The sequence below is a fragment of the Pleurodeles waltl genome, chromosome 3_1 (genome assembly GCF_031143425.1).
Source record: "Pleurodeles waltl isolate 20211129_DDA chromosome 3_1, aPleWal1.hap1.20221129, whole genome shotgun sequence".
In the NCBI taxonomy this organism is placed as follows: Eukaryota; Metazoa; Chordata; class Amphibia; order Caudata; family Salamandridae; genus Pleurodeles; species Pleurodeles waltl.
The window spans coordinates 909,032,111-909,055,751 of NC_090440.1; the positions used below are offsets into that span (position 1 = coordinate 909,032,111).

At 42.4% G+C, this 23,641-nt stretch overlaps 1 protein-coding gene across 1 annotated transcript in view; it reads right to left on the reverse strand.

Annotated features, from left to right (window-relative positions):
- EPHA10 (EPH receptor A10) overlaps positions 1–23,641 on the reverse strand; it is a 1,402,205-nt gene that overhangs the window by 429,796 nt on the left and 948,768 nt on the right. Inside the window, exon 10 of the mRNA XM_069223890.1 lies at positions 11,305–11,430. Within this exon, the coding sequence (XP_069079991.1) occupies positions 11,305–11,430 (126 nt within the window). The remainder of the gene's footprint in view (positions 1–11,304; positions 11,431–23,641) is intronic.

Below are 23,641 nucleotides of genomic sequence, written 5' to 3' on the forward strand. Positions count from 1 at the left end.
GCACGAAACAAGCACTCACTTTCAGCAATCACATCCTGCCCTGTGTAAAATACATCGTTGGCGTATTTTGAATGTTCAAGTTAACAGTTAAAAAACCTAATCAGTTCTGCTTGCAATATTATGGTCTGCATAGCGCTTCCCATTTCTGAAGCATCAGTCTCAACAACCTTCAGGGGTGGGCAGAGTTTGAAAGTGACAAATGAAAACTCACTGCATTGGGTCTGCGGGAAGGCATTAAGGCTTATCTGGCTTGACCAGGCGACTGCTTTCACCGCTATCCATCATGAAATCTTATTACAACAATAGGTATTGCTAACTGTGGATTTTTCTTCCATACTGATTACTTTTTTGTTTTTTTAATAAAACATAGATACTGTATGACTTCTTGAAAGGTTGGGTTCCTGAAGCAAGCGATTAAGAGGCAAGTGGAATTACAAGGAAGTGACGTATTTTTCAGTAATCACACCGTGGGAAGCTCTTTGAATTCCTTGTTAATTTTAAAACGGGGTGGCACCGAATGCACCTACACAATGAAACATAGTCCTTCAGCCATTTATTTCTGCATATATTTATAACAATGCTATGAACATGAACGATTTAAATACTCACCAATGAAGGTTGTGTTCTCCATTAGTCAAGAATGCTCTACACATTCTTGAAAGCAGGATTCTACGAAGTTTTACAAAATAAATATACTAAAACACACCATTATTCATATCAAAGTTTTCACCGAGGGCCCCCATACCTGCGTTTCATATGTTTGCAGTGAGTGCTTATAAGAGTGATCAGGTACATTTTCTGGGGTGTGAAGGCCGGTATGTTCGCTCCAACAACTGTGGCATAGTTCAGTTTTACTCGTGCTTCTGGATCGAGTAGTGCCTAGCAGGGGCGGCATGGAAACGAATTCAAGAAAGTTTCATTGCCCTCCTTCGCCCTTACTGGGTGGCAAGCAACCATAACTGGGGATCTGTGCCCCATCCCCTCTCCCACACATCCATGGGCACCAGTGCCAGTGCAAATGCTGCAATAATCACAGCTTACATGGAGAAGACAAGTAGTGCACTCATTCATCCACTGTGGAATGCTATGGCATGGGTAGGATTTCTTTCTTTTCTGTCGGTGGGATGACCCTGCACGTGCTGTCAGTCTGGGTTGCCACATCCACAAGGACTTACAAGTCATGAGGCGGTGTCATGTGCTTAAAGTTCAGTATGATGTAGTGATACACCTGCACATGCTCTATTTCATTTTGTCTTTCTACTTATGTTTCAACTAACAGGAGCTACTTTTGTAGCTTTTATCATCACTGGTGCCGAGTTCATAGACCTCATTTGGTAACCCTGTCACTGTCTTTGCGATACTTGGACTCAGAGGTGGCAAAATCAGTACCAGGAACACAGTGGCAGCTCATTCTTATGGACGTTGGTTTGGGCTTCACTCTCTTTCTTTTCTATCAGTTGTCTTATTACACTAATAGTGAATGATATTACATTATTCACTATTAGCATAATACATCATGGAGTACAGTTTGCTGAAATATGAGTCAATGACCTTCCCTGGCAACCGAAGTAAGTAAAAAAATGCTTTTAAATGTATAATGTTTGTGTACCTGCGGGAGAAAGTGTGTTTCCATGAGAGTGTGTGTATGTGTAAGCATGTGTGTGAATGAAGGTGAATGTCAAAGCGCATGTGACGTCACTTCCACTAACCCTGGCATTTTGGTGAATTGACGTCCATGAGTGAGTAAGGATAAAATGGTGGATCAGAAACAAAGTCTCTGCTCCACAATATCTGTAGACAGCAGCCACCCATCTGTATAGGCTGAGGGGGCATGCACCCCATCTATTTTGTAACATGAAGAGTGTCTGTCAGGCTGAACAAAAGTCAGCCTGACAGACACTCTTCTGGTTCAGGTCAGGCATCCAGAAGCAGGACATGTGCTAAATACGCGATATGCCATAACAGCATTATTCGGCCTCTTATTTTTATAGTACACGTACTTTTCCTTTATTTCATTCAGAACGTGAACATGCAACAGTTCAATGGTGAATTGACATTGAAAAAGCACAATATCAAACGAATAGATGATTTTTTAAATTGTTCATTTCAGTTGAGCTATTGGCTTATCTAGATTAAACTGATTCAAAAATACAAACTGACTGGTGAAATGTGTCGTCTGAGTAGCGTGTATGATTACGTTTGAACATTATTCAAAAACACTGCTAATTTACAGTAAAAATACTAAAACATCAATGATACAGGTTTCTTAAACAACTGTTGAGGTTTCCTAAACAGTGCTCAAACATACCATGACCTTGTTCATACCATGACTTTGTACTATTTAAGGACTTTTAATACATATTTAGAGTATTATTACTCATCTGTGAAACTACAAGGATACAAATGTGGATCTGTAGGAATGTCTTGAGGGCAAACAGTGGGAGGGCTAGAGAAAAAATACCATTTGCAGTCCAATACTATTTAAAACCTTTTTGAAAAATAAATAGGATAACACACAAATATGGCGATTTACACAAAACTCACCCACACAAAGAGACACACATGCACACACAAACAAACACATTTTATATGTGGTGTAAAAGGATAGCCAGTGCACTGAGTTAACAGAATAAGTTGCATGTTCTTTGAGAATAGAGGACATTAAAGAACATGAGAGAGAGGCCTTGACCAATGGAACAATGAGTACCACGTCTAAACCATCAATGCGACAGATGTGTTGGAATAGATGTAAAGTATGCAAGACACAGATCAATGTTAGATGAGATCACATGGCGAACAAGTCAATACTACTTCCACACTTGTTAACTAATCTAGGCACAGGCCATCACTCAAGAAAGTAAATATCTAATTAGGAATGATCATTTGCCAAATGATATCGAGAACAGGTATATCTGCATTAAAAAGATATATTGCAATGAAAGACAATATCTGGCCATCTGGGTTAGAGTCTTACAAGATGGGCCTTCTCAAAGGAAGCACTTCCAAAAAGATCCAATAAAACAACGCTTTCTACAGTGAAAATTCCCACAAGTAGTGGTGATCAATAATAATGTACTTTCTCAATTTCCTAAAATAAATAAGTACATTTAAAGTCACATTGTATAGATTTGTCATTTGTGACAACTTCATTTAAATCACCATAAACTGCCAAACTTACATGTACATATGTAATTGTAGTGCATTTCTTATCATTACAATACATGTTACATTTAAAACAAAATAAAATGTCGGTAGACGTAATAAAGCTGTGTACCAGTATTGTAGTACAAGCCAACATCACAAATGTGCAATTTGTATTAGAAATGCTATGAGATAAGATTTATTCAGCTGAGACTGACACTTCCTCTTGGATGTTAACAGTAACACGCTCTGCTTTGATAGCTAACAATTTTTAACTACCAATAGTACGTGGCCAGAAGGCTGCTATCACCCGCTAGTGCAGGCAGCACTAGTGTAGTGCAACAGGCCAATATTTCCTGTCTTCTGACGTCCCTGCTCTAAACTCTCCCTAAACATACCATGCAGTTTAACAAAAGACTTGGGGGCTCTCATTCTAAGCATTCTGATATGCTGAGAATTCTTAACAGTATACAAATATATTATTATAACCCATTGCTGAGTGCTGGGAGTGCAACTTAAGGCCCCCTCCCAGAGTCGTTGCCTAATGCCGCACTGCACACAAGTGTGATCAGAATGTTCCAGACCATGGCAAACATTTTCCCAGGGCCCAAAAGAGTTTGGTGTCTGATATGACCAGGGCCGCATTGGTGCCAGCAGGGTGGCGGTCTGTGGTTTGCAGGAGGGAGACTGGAAGTGAGGTTAGTGTAGGGAAAGCAAATCAGATTCATCTAGTGGCTGAAATACACTATGTGAAACCTGAAAACCCAGGATTAATCCCACTTCACCGCTTAACCAAATTGTGTGATCCTAGGCAATTGTTTTATTTCACTTTCCCTCCTTTTGTTATTATCACATATAAGAAGACCTCAAAATACATTACTTTGGTGTGTGTTCTGTACAAAACCTTCAACTGTGTTTGATTTAATAAATTATAAGGTGGTTCATGTGTAATAGGAGCCAAGGCCACCTAAAGAGCACACCTAAAAACTGGGTTGCCTTTTAGTTCACTATTGGCATTGTTGTCAGGATGGGGGGCAAAATGAATGTTTTCAAATTCATGCATGAAAACTATCACTTTTGAAAGAGTTTTTGTCCTTTTTTTACGATGTTTATGCAAGTTATTCCTATATTTAAGTGGTGCAGGACATCATAGTTACTTCCTTTCTTTAGATTCAATTAACCTTTAAATAAATACCTGCCTGCTTATTTAACATCTTTTTAATGTTAATGCTGAGTTGAGTAAACAGCAGCCCAGTGCTACTGCTGCTAACCTGGAGGGCAGCATGTAAAGGTCAGGAGAGCCGCATGCAGCTTCCTGACTGTGCTTTGAGTATCAACGTTCTTAATCAACAGGGAAAACAAAAGCTTTTGGCATGTTGAAACAAAAGCAACTGTTCAATCTTCACAAACTGCCAACTGCTACAACTGTTAAAAGGCCCCTTTATGAGCTCTAAAACTGAACTACAGGTAACTCTTCACAACAAGGCAGAGGGCCTTTAGCAAACAGTATGCCTGACGTCTAAGGCCTGTAATGCTATTAGAAAATTAAACCCACTCAGGGTAGAATGTGCTAATTAAACAAGAAGAAAGCAAATACAAGCATTGTCATTTTGTAGAAAGAAGACTATATCAAACATTGCTAGACTGCTGTCAATTCGTTTTTTTCAATGGAGCATCCAATATTCTGATGTCCCAGTACAGCATTCTAGCTTGCCAATGGCTAGACCAGTTTTAAAGGCTGTCACTCATAGTCATAGGACCGAACTGTAGGCAAGTTCTTAAAATAATACAAAGCATCCTACCTACGAGGCACAAATCCTACTCAGCCCCTCTGCATCCATGGGTGTATGACATGGCATTAGAAAACATAAGATGTATATATGTGTGACCGAATAGGAAATAATTGTGACAGGTCCAGTGACCCCCTACCCTCAATACATATGACTACATAAAATGATATAACAGAAATAAAACCAGAAGATAAAAAATGTCTAACATAAACGTTTTTATTCTCTTTGCTGACATTCACTGAGAAAATCAAAGCTACATCCAATAGCAACAATTAGTACTGATTCTATTAACATTAAAAGTCTAAAATAATGATCTTGTCTAAATTAGAGAACCACTTGTCTCCTCACACCTGCAATGCAGTTTAATAAAAAAAATAAAAGCACTGACATTGCCAATGGGTCTGATTTGATGTACTGCACCATCACTCGCACAGGCACCACTCACTGCATCTATACAGACAACTCCATCACTCAGAACTCAGACAATGCACTCATCCTGCACTCACAATACACACCGCTCACAGTGCACGCAGAAAGACACACCACTCTTCCTTACTTACAAGGGCACATTGCTCATCCTACACTCACCCAGTCACACCATCTTATCTACACTTACTCCTCCAAATCACTGAGGCTACACTCACACAGGCATGCAGTTCACTCTACAATTACACTCAATCCCCATATGCTATATTTAAGCATAGTTTTCAACCTGTGCTCACACGCACACGGTGCACTGTAAACTCACAAAGACACATCCGCTCCTTTGACTCATACAGGGCCATTCCACTCCCTGGGTTCACAAATGTACATACCTCACTCTGCAATCAAACAGGTACCTGCTCACGGTCTACTTACGGACCGGTCTCTCACACTACTTTAATACAGGCTCATCCCTTCCACAGTACTGACAGAGGCACACCACTCATCCTGCACTCATAGACACTCCTCCACCCTGCATTCACATACACACTCTCTCCGTCATGGCACATTACTCAGTCACACAAGTACACTGCTCACCCTTCATGGCATAGATTGTGAGAAAAGCAACCCAGTATATTTGCTCTACTCCTACAATATTTTGCATGAGGACATCATAATAAACAGAAAATCATAATTAGGCGTTGTGTGTTGTGATTAAAGAACCTGACAGTCTATCATAGGCACTCTAGCCAACTATCTTGATAAACTGCCGTCTTTGTCTTAGAGCTGTCACATACAGAATGTAATTTCCTTGCTGTAGTAACAATGTTCACCACCAGTGTAAGGAGCCTCCCTCAGCTCTTAGAACATTGGTACTGGCATTATTTGGAAATCTGCAATGACTGTATTTGCTTCTGATGAGAGCAAATGGCTCGATAAACCTCAATGGAGAGCACAGGATCCCTTTATCGCCATGCTGACAAATTTCACATAAAAGCATGGAGCAGCAGGTGTATATGAATAAGTCTTGTTCTCAATTAAGATAGGAACGATTGTATTAGACACATGTTCATGCTGATGAAAGGATCAGGCATGTGTTCCCTCCTTCAAAGCTCAAAATAGTTCCTCTCACCCACCAGCATAATATAGATTCCTGGAGTGCAGGCCTTCAACTTCAACATCAACTATGTTAGAAATTGGGTTCCTGGTTTGCAGAGGTATGCACTCAGTCCAAGCAGGAACCACAATGCTAGTCATGGTAAGTCAGATACACATCATAAACTAACTTGTTCTCACCCTCTGGTAGCTTGGCACAGAGCAGCCTTGCCTAACAGAAGAGCCAAGGTGTAAGGTATTTGTGCAACACTTCAAACAGTAACACAGTGAAAACACTTCAAAAAGACTTCACACCAAGTTAGACAAATCGATCTTAATTTCTCAAACAAAAAAAGACCAAAACAGCAAAAATCCATTATGTCGAAATCAAGCTACACATTTTTAAAAATAAACTTAGTGTATTGCTTATAACCATTGATAGAAATGGGGTTTTTGGTTGGCAGTCAGGTTACCTCCTGTCCAAGCAAAAGCCCTCACTCTAGTCAGGGTAAGTCACACACAATCCAAGATTATCCTGTGCCCACCCTCTGGTAGCTTGGCACGAGCAGTCAGGCTTAACTTAGAAGGCAATGTGTAAATTATTTGTGCAATAAATCATACAATACCACCATATAGCACCACAAAAATACACCACCATACTGGAGGTCGGGCGGCGTTGTCCTTGCGAAGCCATGCGTCGGAGTTCCGGTCGTCCCGAAGGCGTCGCTTCGATCAGCATCGGTGTGCGGCGTTTTTCTCGCCGCGGAACAAGCTGTGCGTCAAAAATTTCTGCGCACGGAGCGTCCAAGTGAAAAAGAGAAGTCTTTTTGGTCCTGAGACTTCAGGGAACAGGAGGCAAGCTCTATCCAAGCCCTTGGAGAGCACTTTCACAGCCAGACAAGAGTTCAGCAAGGCAGCAGGCCAACAGCAAGGCAGCAGTCCTCTGTAGAAAGCAGACAGGTGAGTCCTTTGAGCAGCCAGGCAATTCTTCTTGGCAGGATGTAGTTTCTGGTTCAGGTTTCTTCTCCAGCAAGTGTCTGATGAGGTAGGGCAGAGGCCCTGTTTTATACCCAAAAGTGCCTTTGAAGTGGGGGAGACTTCAAAGAGTGGCTAAGAAGTGCACCAGGTCCCCTTTCAGTTCAATCCTGTCTGCCAGGGTCCCAGTAGGGGGTGTGGCAGTCCTTTGTGTGAGAGCAGGCCCTCCACCCTCCCAGCCCAGGACGACCCATTCAAAATGCAGATGTATGCAAGTGAGGCTGAGTACCCTGTGTTTGGGGTGTGTCTGAGTGAATGCACAAGGAGCTGTCAACTAAGCCCAGCCAGACGTGGATTGTAAGGCACAGAAAGATTTAAGTGCAAAGAAATGCTCACTTTGGCATTTCTAGAATAGTAATATTAAATCCAACTTCACCAGTCAGCAGGATTTTATATTAGCATTCTGGCCATACTAAATATGACCTTCCTACTCCTTTCAGATCAGCAGCTACCACTTCAATACTGTATGAGGGCAGCCCCAATGGTAGCCTATGAAGGGAGCAGGCCTCACAGTAGTGCAAAAACGAATTTAGGAGACTTATAAGTAAATTAATAGTCCAATCAGGTATGATTCAAGGTTACCATGTTTTAAGGGAGAGAGCATATGCACTTTAGCACTGGTTAGCAGTGGTGAAGTGCGCAGAGTCTAAAAGCCAGCAAAAACAGTGTCCAAAAAGTGGAGGGAGGCAGGCAAAAAGTTAGGGGTGACCACCCTAAGGCTGTCAGGTTTAACAACCATAATTCCCCAATTGGGGCTATCTGGTCACGCTAAACAGGGTCAAATCTGAAAAGTCAGACCGACTGCGATGAAGCATGGGTCGGATACAGGGACCAGCCTTGGCCTGCTGAAACAGTACCTTGGTTCATAGATGTGTTGATGTCAAAACCAAGAAGCGGGGATCAGAGGAGGCGATGAGTTTTGTCAATTCTTTGGCTGTGGGCGATGCATCCGTTTCGAGCTGCACAAAGTTGACAATGTTGCAGATGATGCACAGTTGGCAGGGTAAGCCTTGCAGCATGCAAAATCCAGGTGCTGTTGCAGGATTATGAGAAGTCTTTGATGTCGTTGAGACTTAGAATAAGGAGCAAGCCAACATGCCCTTGGCGTCACTCTGGGTTACAGTGAGATCCGTCCAATCCTACCACAGCAGCGCATATGGAACAGGCAGCGGGGTAGCACAGCAGAAAAGCAGTTCTTCCAGAGCAGAAGTCCAGAGAGTGGCAGTCCTTGTAGCAGCACAGCAGTCCTTCCTCCTGGAGTTCTTCACAGGTCCGGTAGTGTACTGAGTTGCTAGGATCAGAGGTTCAGTTCTTATTCTCAGTGGTGCTTTGAAGTGGGGAAGACTTCAAAGGTGGGCTTTAAAGTGCACAGAGGTCCCTCCTTCCTGCCCCAGTTACAGACTTACTACAGGGGGTTAAAATGGTCATTTGTGTGGGGTCAGGACACAGCCTATTCAGGTGTGTGAGGCTGTGGCCACTCCTCCATCCCATCCTGCCCAGGAATGGCCCATCAGGATGTTGATGGCCCATCAGTCACACCTAATCTTCCTTGGTTTGTGGCTGTCTAGAGGGAATGCACAAGCCCAGCTGTCACCCCATCCCAGATGTGTATTGGAGACAGGCTACAGAAAAACAGGGCTAAAAACATGAAAATGCCAACTTTCTAAAAGTGCCATTCATTAAACAATGTAACAATAAATCTGACTTTACCATTAAAGAGGATTTATCATTACAATTCTATAGGTACTAAACATCTGCACCTTCCCAACCAGGAATTACAGCTTATTAAAAGCAATAAGGGATCCCCAATTTTATCCTATGGGATGGGTAGGCCTCACAGTAGAGAAAATACGAATTTGAGAGTTTTTCACTACCAGGACATGTAACACTAAAAGGTATATGTCCTGCCTTTTAATTACATCACACCCTGCCCTATGGGCTATCTAGGGTCTACCTTATGGATGACATATGTAATAAAGGGAGATTTAAGACTTGGCAAGGGGTTTTACATGCCAAGTCAACATGGCAGTGAAAAATTGCACACACAGGCCCTGCAATGGCAGGCCCATGACAGGATGAAGGGCTACTTACGTGGAGGCATCCCCAGTGCTGCAGGCCAACGAGTAGCATTATTTTACAGACCCTGGTACAGGAAGTGCACTTTACTAGGGAATTATAAGACAATTAAATAGGCCAATTGTGGATACGTCAATGGTGCCATGTGTTAAGCAGAGAGCACATGCACTATGCACTTTAGCACTGGTTAGCAGTGGTAAAGTGTCCAGTGTCCTAAAGGCAACACAAACAAGGTCTGAAAAGAGAAGGAGGAGGCAAGAGATTTGGGGATGACCCTGCAGAAAGGGCCAAGTTCAAAAACCTATAAGTTCATCTTCTCTGTGAAGAAAATAATGATGTGCCTAATATGGGTGACTTCTCTTGGCTGTTTCTGTGTCGTGGTTGGGAAGGGATAAAGGCTGCTCAGCTATTTATTGCTGTTCCTATAGTCTTGCATGGCATCATTGCTCTGCTTTGGCATGAACTCTGAGGGTAGGTGAGCACTGCTCCAGCTTGTGTACAAAGGCACAAATGAACTTTATGGAGCAGCCCTGAAAACTCTGACCCTCTGTTGGGCTGCTTCATTATCATAGATTTTATCTAAAGGTTGCCACCCTGTCATTAAATAAGAGCATGGCAGCATGTTAGGTGAGCAGAAATCCCACAAGGAACAACAAGGACCAACAGGAGCACAACAAGTACCCTTTTCCTGTGGCAGCATACAGCTTCTGCCAAGTCAAAAGTTGTGCTCAAGGAAATTAACATGTAGACAATGTAACAGACTCTTTCTCACAGTGCTTTTTTATGCTCTTGTTTGTATGATCTTTAAAGTCTGCTGACAGCTGTTCTGTTAAACCAGAACAAAAAGGTTCATAAACCTGGACCATCAACAACCTGTCACAACCAAGGCTCACATTGAGCCCAGAAGATACAAAAAAATCCACTAATACTTTATTAGTGCAGGCAAAGACAACAGAAATGCTAAATTTGGCTTGATCATTTGTGCATGGTATCTATTATGCTGCTGCACCTGTTTTCCTCAGGGACCCTTTAAAATAACGGAGCAAAATAATTTTCTGAACAGAGGCATTCGCAATTGCACATGCAGGGCTTAGTTTGTTAAAAAAAAAAGAATAAATAAAAAAATGCAGGGGCCCAAAGTTTTTCAATGAAGCCAATTGTTAGTGCTGCTTAATGTCAGAATACTGAATATTGCTTGTCTTCAGAACCCGGTATTTCCATTCTCTTTATCCCACTCTTGCAGGTTTTCTTCCATCCCTCATTTCTCCATTTGCCACTGTTTTCCTATTTTCTCCTACTCTCTCATTGTCTTTTTTCTACCTCTATTTCGATTAGTCGGAATCAAATTTGGATGATGCAGGTTCAGTTCCAGCCCACAAAAATGAGTGCAGGTGCTGACCACACACACAATTTGACCATTGATGAGTGTATGGAAGGTTCGGTAATGAATTTGGAAACTGGGCATCATCTGGTATTGCAGACCATCCCATCCGTATCTTAGGCCAGGATGAGTAGGAAGATGGGCAATGGGGAATCAGGACTCGGAAAATAAGCGCGCCAATGTGTAGTGGATGACAAGGATGATAATGTGAGGCAGAAAATGAATATTAGAGAGGGAGATATAAAGTAGAGAGGAGCAAGAGAAGGCTTAAGGGAAAATGGCAAGATTGTTATTATACAACATTGTGGTGTTTATACCATTCTGGATAACATCACGAAGATAACAAGAATATAAAACACTTACCTGTTCCAATAATTCGTTCAATTTTGATACAGGAATTATCAAGTTCTTTAGCAAACAGGTGGACAGCCTGCATCGGATCCTCACATGTGTCTGGATCAATGTATGTTCTTCTCGTTGGTATCTTAACTAGATCAAACAGGAAAAAAAGTGTGGTGAATACACATACCATCACTTAGGCATAAAAAAAGAAAATGTGTAACTGACAGTGGCATCTGTAGAAGTGATTTTGAAGGGAAAAACAGAATCGGCCACAGATAAAAATGAAAGAGCCAACTGCATATGGCAATTGTGAAGAGAAAATGTGTGTGTGTGGGGGGGGAAGTACGTGCATTTACACATTTAATTACGTGTGTGCTTGACATGCTTAAATATGACTTGGTATGTATATGTGCATATATTTGTCTATGTATGTACATATAGAGCTATACAGACAAAGTTATCTAACATTTTGAGCAAACGTGTACTTTTGTGTATTGCCTTAAGCCATAAACCAACACTGTTTTGCAGTTAAAGGTAGGTGCGCATAATATTGTGCTGCAATACATGGGCTCTGTGTTTTTTCTGTGTCACCTCCTAGCATGGATGTGTAATGAGTTGGATGTAACTCAGAAAGTTAGAGAGCCAACTGGCTTATTAATCATAGAGCTCATCCACGACAGGTAGCGACCAGCCAGCCATGATCCCAGGAATGGATGAGGGTGAATACAGGACAACCAGTAGATGTTTAACATCATGTTTAGACAAAACGTTGTGCATTTGTTCTGAAACAAAATGTGAACCATTGTCTGTAAACAAAAACCCGGGTAACCCCTCTATAGAAAACACTTAGTCCAGGAATTAGACTGCTGTGTCTGTGGATGGAGAATTGGCAAAAGAAAAATACAACCATTTCGATAAATAGTCAATAACGTCTCCCATGCAGCATCAGGTTATGGAACAGGGTGTAAATGTATCTTGTTAACATTCCAATGTTTGTCGGAGGGTAAACACTCAGGGCATTTGTCATTTACTTGCTTCACTTGAGCATCTAGTGCTGCCTACCAACAGTGCTGCTTAATCTAAGGGAATTTGTGAATTACTTGCTTCACTTAAGCATCTAGTGATGGTGACCAATAGTGCTGCTTAATTCACATACACATCTTGGGGGTGCGCAAAAGCCCCTAGTGTGCTAAAGAAATTATAAAATTGTGCATCTTGGAAGGGGAACGTGCAAGTCACCTCTCAGGATCAGTCGATTAACCATTGAAAGTTCACACGCTACTTGTGCATAAGTCTTTCAATCACCTTGCAAGCATCTGATTTCAGGCCACCCATGTATTATGTATGAGCTGACTTGTTTCAAAATGCCATCTTCATGTCAGGCATTTAACCAGTCATCAGCACTAATTATGTGATAACCTCAATGAATTGATTGAAAAGCATCAATGGAAGCAACACACTCAATATCATCAGTGTCGCATTCTTCACCCACCTCTGGCAGAGGTCCAGAAATTGTTACACCTGGCACATGACTGATTTTAAAAGTGTACTCATGCAGTTTTGAAACTAACATAGTCAACATTGCAGACACATTGGGGGTTATTCTAACTTTGGAGGAGGTGTTAATCCGTCCCAAAAGTGACGGAAAAGTGACGGATTTACCACCAGCCGTATTACGAGTCCATTATATCCTATGGAACTCGTAATACGGCTGGTGGTATATCCGTCACTTTACCGTCACTTTTGGGACGGATTAACACTCCTCCAAAGTTAGAATAACCCCCCTTGTTTTGAATACCTTTTGTAAAAATATGAGCTAAAGGCTTGTGGTGTATGTGCAATTCTAAGGGGTTGTCTCCAGACATACATTTTACATTTCTGTACTGCCCAAATGCATGACAAAGCTTCACATTCAATCATGCTGTATTGTTTGTCAAATTTCCTGAATGACCTGGAAGCAAATGCAACAATTTGTTCCTTCCCTCCAATTCTTTTGGTTCAGGACAGCCTCTAGTCTCAGGAGACTGGCATCTATAGTAATGACTGAAATACAATCTTCCCTAATTCACCAAGGGCTGGTGCCTCCATAATTAAGTCTTAGACTTTATCAAATGCAGTCTGCATTTCCTCAGACCAAATTAATTTCTGTTCTTTCTTCAACAAGGTTCTCAAGGGATCTACTACTAGAACATACCCTGAAATAAAACATGCATAATCCTCTGCAAGACCTATGGATGAGCGTAAATCATCACGAAGAATAGGTGCACTTGCTTCTATTAAAGTTTTTATCAAATAAAATTTGGGTTTGAGGCCTGAATCAGAAATGGTATTTCCCAAATAATCTTTTGTGGCAAATTTAGATTTGTTCTTCTTGACAGTCATTCCCCTGTTCTTCAGGATGGAAAATACTTTGTGTAATATGAAGTTGTGTTCTTCCACAGAGTCCACAAAGACCAGTATATCATCCTGGTAAGTGTGTACATCTTTGAGGTCAACAACCAGAATGTCCATAAGCTTTTGGAATATGCTGGGGGCAGATGCCAGCCCAAAAGGTAACCTCAGATATTTATAGGCACCAAAACACATAACAAAAGCCACCAACTCCTGTGACCCTTGGTCCTAAGCAATTTGGTGGTAGGCTGATTTTAAATCAATGATGCAAAACCATTTTACCTTACCCAAATAAGCTAGGGAGTAACAAGGAGTCTACCAAAATATTGAAATTTAAAGTACACAAGTCAGCACACAGTCATAGCCCACCTAGCCACAGAGATGATTCAACAGGTTTTATAATGCCTTGAGCCCATAACTCATGGAGCATTTGCTTGAGTTCTTCCCTGACAGACAACAGAAACTGTCTTACCTTGTGAACAAATGGTTGTGCATGGGGTGTGAGTCTAATGTAATGCAAAAAAAACCTTGACGGTCCCCACCTGCTCAGAGAACAGCTCTTCATACTTGGACAAAATTACATCAACTGATACCTCTAGGCTACAAACTGAAGTTACAGGCATTTACCCCACAACCACAGGAATGTCTGACCCAGAAATGAGGTACAACCCCATTTTAGCTAGATTTTGCCAGCCAATGATGTCCTTGCCTTTGATAGTGATGCAAAAGGTAGAGAACCAACAGGTTTCTTAGTCATAGATCTCGTACACAACAGGCAGTGAGCAGTCAGCCAGGATCCAGGGAACAAATGAGCAGTAGACTGGAATCTTCGCTTGCAAAACACATCAAGTCAAATATAAATATAACAGTGTAGCTCGGTGCAAACGCATGAGCTGCTGAGTTCCATATTATCACAGGATGACATTCAACCACTTTATTGGCAGGGCACAAGGGAACAGCAGGATAAATGCAGCTGGGGCACTGTGACCATCTGAAACCTTCTAGAGATGTCAGAGGAGACTGAGAGAAACTGTACATTTCTTGAGTGTACCATTCAGCAGAATACGTATATACTGTGGCATGCCCACTATGCACATCTTGAAGTAAAACAGGAAAGGGTCAGCAAAAGTGTGTAATAATGTAGGTCACTATATTTAGATCAAGAATATAAAACCATAAAAATATCACATCCACTTCATAGCCTACCACAACATTGTCAAGGTAAGAATGTATTAACTATAATTAACTACATACCCAAGTACCCATACTTATCTTGTGATGTACTGACGAGGTCGATGTAGCAATATATTTTTCGTAGATACACATACAATTTTGGATCATTATTTAGCAAAGCCTAACAGGTCAAAACATTACTAAGTTTAAAATATTAGATAATTCAATTCATGTAACTTCACTTATTTGTGCAAAACTTTATTTATATCTATTGGGTACATTAGGAAGGATGTGCATTTGTCTCACCCATAAGCTAGATGGAACTTTTTGGGGTTAGATGTAGTAACTATAAGATTTTTTTTATTTCTTTACATTTGTATAGACTGTATTTGACATACAATAAACCCGTATGACTTTATATACATTATGTACATTGGGTGTCTAGGGGTTATTACCTATACCATGATATGTCAAGGGATATTTTGATTAGATTGATTAGCTGTAGGAAAAGCTGTATATTGCTTTTCCTTTATAGCCATTGTATTCTGTTATGTAATAGAACCATAGGACTCTATATACATTATGTATATTGTGGGGAATATTAAACTTTTTTTTTATTTCGACTCCATAACTATGGTAAATGTTGTTTATTGTTTTATCTGTGTAATGTTATGCAATGCAACGGTTTAAAAAAAAAAAAACACGAAAGCATCGGACTCAAAATACTATACTGAAATAGACTAATTACCTTGATACCATAAAGATGCTCATGTGCCGAAGGATACCTTTTTTAGATCTTACGCTTAACATCAGAAGAATTTTCAGGCTGACGTGAAGTAATCACCTGAATGCATAGAATTTACAAAACAATCTGAAAACTCAGTGTTTTGCTAATAAGTTACGGCCGGTTCCTCTTTTCTGACTAAGTGGCAATTAATTTTGCCTAGCGTTAAAAGCCCTTTGGAACTTCCATGAGCTGCACAGAAGTAAGAATTTATTTCAACATTGAGTCAAATTTAAGCCTTATTTTCAGTCTCTGTATGTGTTATTTTCAAACTCAGAAGCCAAAGCCAACTAGGAAAAAAGATAAACGCGAGTTTCATATTTTTACTTTGTTCGGACACATTTTCTCTTTTCCGATATGTGTACCTTGACATTGCCAAATATTTGACAAAGTGATGTTACGGTACATCAAGGTTGAGTAAGAACTGATTACATGTACGAAACCTGAAAGAAACACAATGAAAACCATACACTTTATCCGTAACCCTCTAACAAAAGTCAATGATCTCTGTTTATTTGCCAATACACCATAGAATCCATACAAATTCTAAAATGCCACAATGGAACCTGGCAACACCACACTATGTCACAGGGACAGGAACCCTCACCTCTCTACATTACACCCAAGGGCTCAGGCATCAGATGTCAGAGCTCACTGAGTGGTTAGTTAGACAATTAGCCACAAAGGCACAAGAGCAGGGTGGGAGGGCATGGTAAATAAATGCATCAGCCAAATACTTTACACAAATTCTGTATTTGCAAGCATAACTCCTTCAAACACTGCACTCCACAGTACTGTATTGTTGGAAGGTGGCTGGTAGGTACCCACCACTAGTAATAGGGCCACAATATAGGGTCCAGTCAAGTGTGCAGCTTATGAACATTTCACTTTGTTACATATGAGGGCTGGTGCTCCCAGCGGAGATGATTAGCTGTATGAATTAGGGTAGGGGTGGATTATCGAGTTGTGCATCGTTGTTTTCTTCTCGTTCATGATGGACTTTATTTCTATTGTTAGCAGCACACAGTGCCTCATGATATAAGTAGATGAGAGGCACACAATGGCAAGTCACCGCTGTGCATGCATGTACTTTGATAGCTCAGCTGTTTCTCCATTTCATAAGCATCACTGAGCATGATGTCACCTACTGGACTTTGAATTATCTACATATTAACTAGTAAATTAATGTGTAAAAGCTTTCTCAAGATGTGACTTGCAAACTAATGTCATTGCATTTCCGTTTGCATTTGTCACTGCAGCCTGCTATAAAATTAAAACTAAATAAACAGATTTACAAAAACAAAAATAAAGTCCACTCAAGGTCTCAGTAAATTAAATACTTGATCAATGATTGGTAATAACTACAAGCAGGCAGGCTTAACTTAGAAGACTGGTGTGTAAAGCATTTACAAACATCAATAAATTAAATAAGTAAGACATAACACACAAAAAACCCATACCAATTTATGAAAATAGGAAATATTTTTGTGAGTAAAATTACACCAAAATGACAACAATCCAATGTAGGGAAGTGGAGATATGAGTTTTTAAAGAGTATATGTTTTCTAGAACAAAGTCAATGTTTCAGGCTGACCGCCATGGAGCACGGGTCGGATACACTTAGCAGTAGGGCCCAGTTGAGTTTTCACTTTCTCACTTCGTCACTTTTAGTTTTTAGTTTTAGTTTTAGGAATTTCTAAAGCACATGGCTACCGGAAGGCCTCCCAGTGCTAGAGCGGAAACAGAACTACAAGGATCCGACTTATGCTGTAAACAGATGGGTCTTCAGATTCTTGCAAAAAGAAGATTCTTGGGTATCTTGACGGAGCCCCAAGGGAAGGGAGTTCCAGAGATTTGAGGCTCCATGTGCTAAAGATCAGTCTCCCCATCTTGTTTTCTTAATCCGTGGGATGTTAATTAGGGAGGCCGTCGAGGATCTAAGAGTCCTTTGAGGGATATAGGGTGTTGCAATCTGTTTAACCCCTTTGCTGCCAGGCCTTTTCCCCCTCCTGTGCCGAGCCTTTTTTTGGCTATTTGGGGCAGTTCGCGCTTAGGCCCTCATAACTTTTTGTTCACATAAGCTACCCACTCCAAATTTGCGTCCTTTTTTTCCAACATCCTAGGGATTCTAGAGGTACCCAGACTTTTTTACCCCTGAAGGATACCAATAAATTAGCCAAAATACAGTGACAAATCAGTTTTTTTCCAAAAAATGGGAAAACGTGGCTGCAGAAGGAAGCTTGTGTTTTTTTCCCTGAAATGGCATCAACAAAGGGTTTGCGGTGGCAAGAACACCATCTTCCCAGCTTTCAGGAACAGGCAGATTTGAATTGGAAAACCCCATTGTTCAATACAATTTTGACATTTTACTGGGACATACCCCATTTTTACTATTTTTTGTGCTTTCAGCCTCCTTCCAGTTATTGACCAAAAGGGGTGAGAAACCAATGCTGGATACCAGAGGGCTAACCATTTCTGAAAAGTAGATACAATTCTGAATTCAGCAAGGGGTCATTTGTGTAGATCCTACAAGTGTTTCCTACAGAAAATAACAGTTGAAATAAAAAAATATTGAAATTGAGGTGAAAAAAACAGTCATTTTTCTCCACCTTTTACTCTGTAGCTTTATCCTGGGATGTCAGATTTTTGAAAGCAATATACCGTTACGTCAGCTGGACTCTTCTGGTTGCGGGGATATATAGGGCTTGTAGATTCATCAAGAACTCTAGGTACCCAGAGCCAATAAATGAGCTGCACCTTGCAATGGGTTTTTATTCTATACCGGGTATACAGCAATTAATTTGCTGAAATATAAAAAGTGAAAAATAGGTATCAAGAAAACCTTTATATTTCCAAAATGGCCACAAGATAAGGTGTTGAGAAGCAGTGGTTATTTGCACATCTCTGAATTCAGGAGTGCCCATACTAGCATGTGAATTACAGGGCATTTCTCAAATAGATGTCTTTTTTACACACTGCCTTACATTTGGAAGGAAAAAAGGTTGAGAAAGACAAGGGGCAATAACACTTGTTTTGCTATTCTCTGTTCCCCGAAGTCTCCCGATAAAAATGGTACCTCACTTGTGTGGGTAGGCCTAGCGCCCACGAAAGGAAATGGCCCAAAACACAACGTGGACACATTACATTTTTTCACAGAAAACAGAGGGGTTTTTTACAAAGTTCTAACTGTGGATTTTGGCCTCTAGCTCAGCCGGCACCTGGGGAAACCTAGCAAACCAGCGCATTTTTGAAAACTAGACACCTAGGGGAATCCAAGATGGGGTGACTTGTGGGGCTCTGGCCAGGTTCTGTTACCCAGAATCCTTTGCAAACCTCAAAATTTGACCAAAAAAACACTTTTTCCTCTCATTTCGGTGACCAAAAGTTCTGGAATCTGAGAGGAGCCACAAATTTCCTTCCACCCAGCGTTCCCCCAAGTCTCCCAATAAAAATGGTACCTCACTTGTGTGGGTAGGCCTAGCGCCCACAAAAGGAAATTCCCCAAAACACTATCTGGACACATCACATTTTTTCACAGAAAACAGAGGTGTTTTTTACAAAGTGCTACCTGTGGATTTTGGCCTCTAGCTCAGCCTGCACCTGGGAAAACCTAGCAAACCAGCGCATTTTTGAAAACTAGACACCTAGGGGAATCCAAGATGGGGTGACTTGTAGGGCTCTGACTATGTTCTGTTACCCAGAATCCTTTGCAAACCTCAAAATTTGGCCCAAAAAACACTTTTTCCTCTCATTTCGGTGACAGAAAGTTCTGGAATCTGAGAGGAGCCACAAAGTTCCTTCCACCCAGCGTTCCCCCAAGTCTCCCGATAAAAATGGTACCTCACTTGTGTGGGTAGGCCTAGCGCCCACAAAAGGAAATGCCCCAAAACACTATCTGGACACATCAAAATTATCAAATACAAAACTACCTGTTTTTGCAGGGGGGCACCTGCGTTTTTGGTCCTGGGCTCAGCAGGCTTCTAGGGAAACCTACCAAACCCAGACATTTCTGAAAACTAGACACCCGAGGGAGTCCAGTGAGGCGTGAATTACGTAGATCCCCCCAACTTGTTCTTACCCAGAATCCTCAACAAACCTCAAATTTAGCACAAAAAAACCCTTTTTCCCACATTTCTGTGTGGGATCACCGCGCTGGGACACATTTCATACCACCCAATGTTCCCCTCAGTCTCACGGTAAAAATTATACCTCATTTGTGTAGGTGGGCCAAGTGCTTGTGAAAGGGAAGAGCCAAAAACATGTCGATATTGAGGGGGAGCAAAAGGGGTCCAAAAGGGCAGTTTGCAAAAAAACATTTTTAGTTTGACAAGTGCAGCAGAATTTGTATCGGTATAGATGAGACAATGTTGGGTGGTAGGAATTTTGTGGATTCTTGCAGATTCCGGAAGGTTCCATCACAAAAACGTGGGAAAAATGTGTGATTTCCAGCAAGGTTGGAGGTTTGCGGGGGATTGTGTGTACAAAAATGGTGCGGAGTGCATGTGAAAAACACCACCCTGGAATCACCCAGATGTTTAGTTTTCAGATGTGTCTAGGTCTTGTGGATTTTTCTACGTGGCAGGGTCCCAAAGTTCATAAAGTGCAGCCCTCACCATCCCAAGTGGGATGATTTTGAAAGTAAGCCAAGTTCTCATGGCCCAAATGTAAAACTAAAACCCAAAATAATCAAATGTCTTCTTGCTTGCTGTGGGATAAGATGTTTTAGAGTGCGAGGGAGAGCTGAAAGACTGTTACCCCCTTCAGTTGAGGTGGGGCGTAACCAGGCCCATACTGGTTGGTAGCCACCACCCCAATATTGTTTTTTTTTTTTTAAAGTCCCTGGCATCTAGTAGACTTTCTGCCCCCCCCGGGGTGTGGATCAGGGGTAATTGCCCCTGTGCCCACTGGTGGACAGAACAACTTTTGCCCCATTTATTTGGGGTGGGGGTATGGCCATACCCCCACCCTCCTATTTTTGAAAAAAAAAAATCCCTGGCCTCTGGTAGGCTTTCTGCCCCCCCCCTTGAGGGCAGATGGGCTTTCCAAAAATAGGCCCATCTGCCGCCAACGGGGGGTAGATATGGCCAACAGTAATGTGCCCCATAGGGAGCGACCCTTACCCAAGGGGCTGTCCCCCTAAAGAAAACACACGCATACACACACACCAATCCCTGATGCCTAAGTGGTTTCTGCCCCCATGGGGGGCAGATTGGCCTAACAAAAATCGGCCGATCTGCCCCCAAGGGGAGCAGAAATGGTCTAAATACAATTTGCCCCCCAGGGGAGCGACCCTTGCCTAATGGGTCGCTCCCCATCTCTAAAAAAACAAACAAACAAAAAAAACTCAATTTTCTTTTAGCCCTGGCGCCTAGAGGCTTCTGCCCCCCCGGGGGCAGATTGGCTAATAACAATAGGCCGATCTGCCCAAGGGGGAGTAGAAATGGCCTAAAACAAATGTGCCCCGTCCCCCCCAAACCCCTAGGGAGCGACACTTGCCTACAGGGTCGCTCCCCTTGTATGACATTGGTGCAAAAAAAAAGATCCCCGGTGCCTAGTTGTTTCTGCCCCCTTGGGGGCAGATTGACCTAAAATAGGCCGATTTGCCCCCAAGGGGGGCAGAAATGGTCTAAATACAATTTGCCTCCCAGGGGAGCGACCCTTGTCTAATGGGTCACTTCCCTTCTCCAAAGAAACAAACAAACAAACAAAAAACACCAAAAAAATTTGCCCTGGCGCCTAGATGTTTCTGCCCCCCCCGGGGGCAGAAATGGCCTAAAATAAATCTGCCCCCCAACCCCCCTGGGGAGCGACCCTTACCTACAGGGTCCCCCCCCTTGCGTGACATTGGCGCAAAAAAAAAGATCCCCGGTGCCTAGTTGTTTCTGCCCCCCCCTAAAATCGGCCGATCTGCCCCCAAGTGGGGCAGAAATGGTCTAAATACAATTTGCCCCCCAGGGGAGTGAACCTTGCCTAATGGGTCGCTCCCCATATCTAAAAAAACAAAGCTTAGCTTCCAGCACGATGGGAGGAGGCCTCTGTGGGGGTCAGGAGGGGAAGGGGAAGGGCTTCCCCTTCCATCCCTGCCTTGGGGGAAGTGAAGGAAGCCCCAAAGAGGGAGTGCCAGCGCTCCCTCTGGGCTCTGTGCCCAGGACGTAATGGTTACGTCCTGGGCACACGAGCACTGTGCCTCAGGACGTAACCATTATGTCCTGGGCACAGAAGGGGGTAAGGAAGGCTGGACCCTTATTGTGCATGGCTCTGTGCAAAGTGAGAGGGCTTTGAAGTTGATCTGTTGTTCCATAGTCAGCCAACGGAGGGAGGCATAAGAAGGTTTTGCGGACAGGTGTCTAGGGATTTTCATGAGTAGGCATGCAGTGGCATTCTGCACCACCTAAAGTCTTTTTAGTACTTATCGAGGTGAACTCAAATAAAGGATATTTCCATAGTCCATGCATCAAATTATGAGAGCCTCAGTGATTACTCTTTTGGCTTGAAATGGAAGCATCTTAAAGACTTTTCTAAGAAGTCTTAGTAGACTAAAGCAGATGGCTGCCAGCTTTTTAGATGGATACTCCATAGTGGAGGGGGGCAGCCAAAAGCCCAAGGACTTTATGTTGTCTCTTGGTGGAGGCAGGCCTTCCAGCCCTTCAGGAAATAGAGGCGGGTATTTGAGTGGGCCATAATTACCCACAAGCATTACTTTGGTTTTATCTTAATCTTAGGTTTACAGCTGGCCATCAATCTAGCTACTGCGTGAAGGCAGGGTGTAAAATTAGGCTGATCTTTCTTGGTTGAAAATGGAAGACCAGCTGCATATCCTCAGCATAGGAAATGAGTGACAAACAGTTTCTGGAGCTTTATCTCCCATCATCAGATGATGCTCCTTGTCAGGTGGGCTTTCAATGCAATGTCAGTGGCTTGGCTCAGTGTGAGTTCCCCGTCAACTCCTGGAAGTCTCATTGGTGGAGAAATGCTCTGAGCTTCAGCGGGATGAACCTGAGATCGACGTCGGTGGCTTGACTCTCGTTCATGGGTCAGTCATCTGCTACTGTTTTTTTCCAAAGTTGCTCCAATCCTCTCCAAATTTCTGGATGTTCTTCAAAAAGTCCTCCTTTGGATCCCAAGTAGTCCACAGGCCCAATCCAAGGGTTTCCCAGAATGAACCTGTCAAATCCTTAAAATCCAGTTAAAGGTGGTTAACTGGGTATGTTTTGGTGGAGATAATGCAGGTGAAGCTCTTTTAACATGTTGTTTTTAGGGAGTCCACTCCTTCACTTCTGTAAGCCAGGCAAAGTCCTTAGAGCTGCAGATCCTCAGTATGCGGCGTGTGCAGTCATTCAGAGTGCAGTCCTTTGGGGTGCAGACCAGGGCTCCACCAGAGCAGTCCTTCTTCTCCTTGTAGCTTCAGACAGAGATCTGAGTTGCTGGGCAACTCTGCCATATTCATCCAGTGTTCCTGGGCAACAAGCACCCCTGACAACTAGGGTGCATGGTGACACCCAGAAGTATGACCACTTCCTGCAAAGTGTGGCATATTCTTCTCCCAGAAAGCACTATTTGTCACGGTTTGCACGCTTCTTACTGCTGTAGTCTGCCAGTCTCTGGGCACCACCTGGTTTCTTGCTTGTTCTGGATTGGCCAAGGTAAGGGTCACCCCTTCCAGTAGCCACGGTGCTGCTGACAATACAACGCCTAGCAGGCCACAACCTCCAGAAGGAGTCCCAGAGGAAAAACCCAAATATTGGAAAAAGCCTCAGATCACAGGATCTCCTGAGAAGAGGCAAAAAGAAAAACTGAAAAGGATTAAGAATCAGGAACAACAAAATTGCAGGCAAAAAACAGGATAGGTCCAAAAATACGGTAAGCAGGAGCGAGGAGCATGATCAGGACCGAAGTGTTTGCAATGCAAGGAAAAGAAGACCTTCTGTGCTTTTATACTTACAAACAGGAACTGACATGCAGTAAGGACTAAAGATACCATCTTGGATTGGGAAAGCCACATACAGGTGA